Below are 6,480 nucleotides of genomic sequence, written 5' to 3' on the forward strand. Positions count from 1 at the left end.
TATCTTAATAAGTTCTGTTCCCCATTTAATAGACTCACATGTATTGATTGTAATATAGCCACATTGTAATTTTTATATTGCCTGAAAGATTTTGCTGGGGTATATAAGCTGTAAGGGAAAGAATAAAGAGAGTTAAAATGAGTTAGAAGGAAAACATCAAGAATGGGAGTTAAAAGGAATTAGAAGGAAAACATCAAGAATAAAGATAGAGTTAGAAGGAAAACAACAAGAATGAGAGAAAGAAATCACCAGGAAAGTAAAGAATAGAGAATATAAAGAAGAATAAAGAAAAGGTCTGTCTGAAGGAAAGAGTCAAGAGAGTATGTGAGTGTCCTTGTCCCTAAACCCCTCAGATAGAAAGATCTTAGTACTCACAGATGCCTTGGATTCCCTCTGAGCCCTGCACTGCTGGAGGCTGGCCCTCTTGGCAGCAAAACCTGGACTAATGTCAAATCATTGTATCTCTTATTGCTGTCAGCCTCCCCTCTTAATAGTAGTGGGGAACACAAACTCAAGAGAATACAGCTCACCACACACTCACATAAAATAAAACAAACAGAAAGAGTGGGGAGAGGAGGGAATTAAAAACTGTGATACCTCAGTAAAACTCCCCACTCTATCCCCTACACACAAAGAGAAGCTTAAACCAGGATTCGTAAGTGTAGATAAGAACTTAGACCCCTTTTCCCCAGGTGGCTGTATCTGCTACAGGGACTTTGGAAAACACAGTCAGGATATTCGACCAAAAGACTAAAAAGGGAGGCGGGTTAAAATAAATTCTATGGTCTGTGCCTTTAAGAACTAGCCTCACAGCCGGCCGGTGGTGGCGCACGCCTTGCCTTTAATCCCAGCACTCGGGAGGCAGAGCCAGGAGGATCTCTGTGAGTTCGAGGCCAGCCTGGGCTACCAAGTGAGCTCCAGGAAAGGCGCAAAGCTACGCAGAGAAACCCTGTCTCGAAAAAACCAAAAAAAAAAAAAAAAAAAAAAGAAAAGAAAGAAAGAAAGAAAGAAAAGAAAAGAAAGAGAAAGAAATGAATCTACATACACAAAACTCCTAGTCCATATATTTTATTATTCTGTGTCAGTTCTCTCTCTACAAGCTTCTATTCTGCTCTCATGTCTAGCTCCTTTCTTGCCTGATTTCTCTCTACATTTATCTGCTGTTCTCTCTAAGTTCTATCTTAATTCTCTCATCTCAGTTCTGCCCCATCTAGGTTCTCATCTATCTAGTTCCTTCCCATCTTAGCTCTTCTCTCATCTCCTTCTCTCTCATCTTGTTCTTTCCCATCTGGCTCTTCCTCATCTTCCATCTTGTTCCTCTAGTACTCTCTTCTAGCCCTTCAATCCAGTTCTTCCCCATCTCAGTACATTCCTCTCCAGTTCTTACCCATCTAGTTCTTCCATTCTCTTTTTTTCCTCTCTCTCTCCTCCTCTCAGTCTTCTTATTCTCTCCGTTCTCCCCAAGTCTCTCAGGAATCCAGTTATAAACCCAAGCAATAGCAACCCTCTGGCAGAGCAAGGTCACCAGGCTTGAATTCTTACAGGGTCATAAAGGCAGACAAGAGTTTTCCTCAGGCAGTGACCACCAGGCTTTCTTTTATAACCCAAAAGGGAAGTGGTAAAGGAGGAGGTCAACTGAGAACTAATGATTGGTTAGTATATCAAAAAGGGAATTTATGTGCTCAATCTACATTCCTAGAAGTGGTTAGGTAAGAAGTTAGGAGTCTATAGTGTTAGTAAAACTGTATAAGAAAGGAGGTTCTCAGCTTGAATTGCACAAGAAATAAAGACAGGTCTTGTTTCTGTAAGGGTATTACCTTAGTTCAGGAGATCGTTTGGCCTTGGATGCTTGATAGGTATTTTAGATAAATACATTGTTAGGAGTTCTTGGAAGCACACAAGAAAATCATTTTAGGAACCAGCTAATATATATATACAAAAGCTAAAATATCACCAAGACTTCTTAAGCCATGGCTTGACTTTCGGAAAAGTCCTTGACTTTTCCAAGTAGTAGCTTTTGTGATAGTAGCTGAATTCCATTACATTTTTCCTGTGGCTTGCAACATGGAGGGAAAAAAAATCAACAAGGAAATTGAGACTCTGAGGGAAAATAGAAAAAAAGAACAGAAGTGTTGGAAATGAATCAATCAAATGAAAAACACAGTGTAATGCACCATCAACAGACAAGACCAACCAGAAGAATGAATTTCAGGGATGGAAGGCTGGTTGAGACAATAATATATTCAGGCATAAATAAAGAAAAAAAAAACAACAATAATGAGCATGACCAAGTCTTTCAAGAATTCTAGCATATGTTCAAGGGACCCAATCTAAGAATCTACATGGTAGAAGGAGCTGAGATAAAAATCTAAAGGCAAAGACAATTTATTCAGTGGAATTATGATGGAAATTTCCCCAAACTTAAAGAAATAAATGGACATCCAAGTGCAGGAGGCATTTAGAACTCCAAATACTCATGATCAGAGACAAACCTCTCCACAACATATCATATACAAGATGTCAAAAATACAAAGCAAAAAAAAACAAACAAACAACAACAACAACAACAACAAAAAAAAACATTAAAAGTTGTAAGGTGCATGCCAGTAATCCCAGCACTCAGGGCAGAGGGTGGGAAAGATTGCTGTACGTTGGAGGTTTGGCCTGGTCTACACAGGAAGTTCCAAGCCATCCAGGGGTACATGGTGAGATTCTGACTCAAGCAAACCTGTAAGGGGGGAAAAAAATCCCAACTCAGCAACAAAAGCAAACACCACACTAAAGAATAGCATCAGATCTCTGGTCAGCAACCCTTGGAGACTGAGCAATACACCGCTGGGAGAACAATGAGTCATTGAAGAAATCAAGGAGAAAACTTTAAATTCCCACTGCCTGGGCGGAGGATATGGCTCAGTGAGTAAAGTGGTGGCTGTGCAAGCACAGGGACCTGAGTTCGAATCCCCAGCACCCAGGTAAAAGCTGAGCACGGCAACTTCACCTGTAACCCCAGCAGTGGCAGAGGTGTGCAGGGACAGGTGGGGCCTGTTGGCCACCCAGTTTATCTGAAATAGCGGGCTCCATGTTCAGTGAGAGACCCTGTCTCAAAAAATGAGATGGAGAGCAACCGAAGACACCTGGCCAAAGTGTTGAGGTGACCACAGCAACCCTAGCGAGGGCTGCCTGGGAGCCATGACACACGACACGTCATCAGTGGGAGCTGGAGTGGGAGCACGGAAGAGTGACCTTCGACCGTGAGGCGTCGCTAGGATACGCAGCCAGACGCAGAGGGGGCCGTTGGGATCGGCCTGGAGGCCCAGAGCCCAGCGGGCCAGCAGAGAGCAGCCAGGTGGAGCGGAACCAGCCTGTGAGGTCGCGCTCCGAGGCCAACATGCCCAGGACCAGACAGGGCAGCCGTCGAGGGTCGTCGTCGTCGTCGTCGTCTCGCCGCTCCCGCACCTCCAGAGCCGAGCTGACCTTCTCTGTGAGCCTGGTGGAACACCATCTTCGGGAGAGCGGCCATGGCCGGCGGCTGAGCGAAACGGTGCCCATCTTGCTGACCGCCATCCTGGAGTTCCTGACCCGCAGGCTGCTGGAGCTGGCAGGCAATGAGGCCCAACGCCGAGGCGCACAGAGGCTCATCACCCCAGAGCTGCTGGACATGACTGTCTACAATAACACGATGCTCAGCGAACTGTTCCAGTTCGCCACCATCTCCCAGGTGGCCCCGGCTGGTGGCCCTCATCGTGGGCGTCGACGTCAACGCTAGCTACTACCCGCAGCCGTTGCTGCTGCTGGCTGGCTCTGGGTTGCTGACCTGCCCATCCGCCCCAGTCTCTCCGCCGCCGAGCATCAGTTCATCCCGCCCCAACTTCCCCACAGACAGCCCTGCGAGGCTGGTCAGCCTCGCCCCTTCCTTCTCCCTGTTGTGCTCTTATTAAAGCTTTAGTTCGAGAACCCCGTAGGTTTGCTTCCCTGGCTTTTCCTTTGGCACGGGGTGGGCTGGGGCTGGGGCTGGGGCTGGGGGTGAGGGCGGCGGTGGGGGCAGAGGGTGAGGTGGGCCTACTTGGAGGAACACAGCGGGTGGGAGTGGTGCTGGGGTGCGGGTGACCTACAGGCTGGTTTCCCTCGTTTTTCCTTTGGGCATGAGGTGGGAGTGAGTGGAAGGTAGGGGAAGAAGGTCAGGGTGGCCTAGTGCGGCAACACAGTGGTGTTCGGGGTGCAGGTGTGGAAGGCAGGCCGGGGTGGTGGGGGAACCGCCGCTTTGGAGGGAGACAGGGGGGACCTGGGTGGGGGTACCCACGATGCACCTCTTGGCCCTGAACACGCATGCAGGGCCAGCCTGGCCAGCTGCATCAGAAAGATGGCCTTCTCATAGGAGACCACAGAGCAGAGACGACCCACGTGCCAAGGCGGCCTTTTGGCTGGGGATGCAGACGTGAACAGAACAGAACAGTGGCATGTCAGGAATAGGGTCATGGAGGATCACGATGCTAGTTTTTGTTATGACTGATCCTAGGATGGTCCGAAAGATCTGCCAGGAGGCTGCCTTGGCAATGGCTGTAAATGATGTGAAAGCTAGCAAAGGCTCCCGCCGGGCCAGGGCCAGTTTTAGCCTGCACAGGCTGGTCTCGGGTTTGTGGAGGCCACAAGGGTCCCCGTGCACGGCCCCGCACCACACACAGTCATTTACATACTTGGCGGACACTGGGCCCCGTCCTCCTCTCAATCAGCGTCACCCAGGCCCCGCCTCCACAGGCTGTTATTTACATACGGGTCCTGTGGCCAGATACCATCCGACCTCCCTGACTAGGTTACTGCAGTGGCCCTGCCCGCCTCATCAGCTCTCTTTGCATATCACCGTGGCAACGGGTGAGCACTGGGGCGCCTGCTGCAGCCACAGAGGAGAGGGAAGTGACGCAAGCCCTATCCCAGTCTGGGTGGTGGCTGTGCCCGCCCACGCGCCCAAACCGGAAGTTAGGGGGCGGCTCTGATCCGTGGTCCAACTCTGATCCTTAGGATTTCTTGGACCGCTTCTGGCAGTTGTCCAACAATTTCAAGAAGAGCTTCCAATAGGATGCTGTGGCCCTGCCCAGAGTCTGTCAATCCCAAACATGGTGGGAGAAAGACCACCGGCACAAATATTCTTGGCCAAGTTAATTAAAACAAACCTTTTATTTCTGTGGACAGGCTGACTCCCCGCAAGGTGGGTTGCGTGAGGTCAGCATTGGATGTGAAGAAGACAGACAATGCTTTTGTAGCTCAGGGGGAGGGGGTTTTAAATTGTGGATTTGGAGAATAAAATAGGTGGAGTTACAGAATATAAGCCTAACAACTTAGTCCTAACGACTCACGGAAACAAAGACATGGCTGCCAGGTATCTCAAGAAGTCCAAGGCATCTAAGACAGGGCACAGCAGTCGCTGAGCCCCACATTGTGTTGGCCTCCAGCTGCCAGCTGCGCCTCCTAACTTCCGGTTTGGGCGCGTGGGCGGGCACAGCCACCACCCAGACTGGGATAGGGCTTGCGTCACTTCCCTCTCCTCTGTGGCTGCAGCAGGCGCCCCAGTGCTCACCCGTTGCCACGGTGATATGCAAAGAGAGCTGATGAGGCGGGCAGGGCCACTGCAGTAACCTAGTCAGGGAGGTCGGATGGTATCTGGCCACAGGACCCGTATGTAAATAACAGCCTGTGGAGGCGGGGCCTGGGTGACGCTGATTGAGAGGAGGACGGGGCCCAGTGTCCGCCAAGTATGTAAATGACTGTGTGTGGTGCGGGGCCGTGCACGGGGACCCTTGTGGCCTCCACAAACCCGAGACCAGCCTGTGCAGGCTAAAACTGGCCCTGGCCCGGCGGGAGCCTTTGCTAGCTTTCACATCATTTACAGCCATTGCCAAGGCAGCCTCCTGGCAGATCTTTCGGACCATCCTAGGATCAGTCATAACAAAAACTAGCATCGTGATCCTCCATGACCCTATTCCTGACATGCCACTGTTCTGTTCTGTTCACGTCTGCATCCCCAGCCAAAAGGCCGCCTTGGCACGTGGGTCGTCTCTGCTCTGTGGTCTCCTATGAGAAGGCCATCTTTCTGATGCAGCTGGCCAGGCTGGCCCTGCATGCGTGTTCAGGGCCAAGAGGTGCATCGTGGGTACCCCCACCCAGGTCCCCCCTGTCTCCCTCCAAAGCGGCGGTTCCCCCACCACCCCGGCCTGCCTTCCACACCTGCACCCCGAACACCACTGTGTTGCCGCACTAGGCCACCCTGACCTTCTTCCCCTACCTTCCACTCACTCCCACCTCATGCCCAAAGGAAAAACGAGGGAAACCAGCCTGTAGGTCACCCGCACCCCAGCACCACTCCCACCCGCTGTGTTCCTCCAAGTAGGCCCACCTCACCCTCTGCCCCCACCGCCGCCCTCACCCCCAGCCCCAGCCCCAGCCCCAGCCCACCCCGTGCCAAAGGAAAAGCCAGGGAAGCAAACC

The 6,480-nt window shown here is 51.0% G+C and overlaps 1 protein-coding gene across 1 annotated transcript; it reads left to right on the plus strand.

The window, feature by feature from the left end:
- The first annotated feature begins 982 nt into the window (after positions 1–982).
- On the plus strand, positions 983–3,961 carry LOC143271040 (histone H2A-Bbd type 2/3-like). Its single transcript, XM_076562879.1, has one exon. The coding sequence runs from the start codon at positions 3,389–3,391 to the stop codon at positions 3,764–3,766; it is 378 nt and encodes a 125-aa protein (XP_076418994.1). The 5' UTR covers positions 983–3,388; the 3' UTR covers positions 3,767–3,961.
- The last annotated feature ends 2,519 nt before the right edge of the window (positions 3,962–6,480 follow it).

The sequence above is a fragment of the Peromyscus maniculatus genome, chromosome X (genome assembly GCF_049852395.1).
Source record: "Peromyscus maniculatus bairdii isolate BWxNUB_F1_BW_parent chromosome X, HU_Pman_BW_mat_3.1, whole genome shotgun sequence".
In the NCBI taxonomy this organism is placed as follows: domain Eukaryota; kingdom Metazoa; phylum Chordata; class Mammalia; order Rodentia; family Cricetidae; genus Peromyscus; species Peromyscus maniculatus.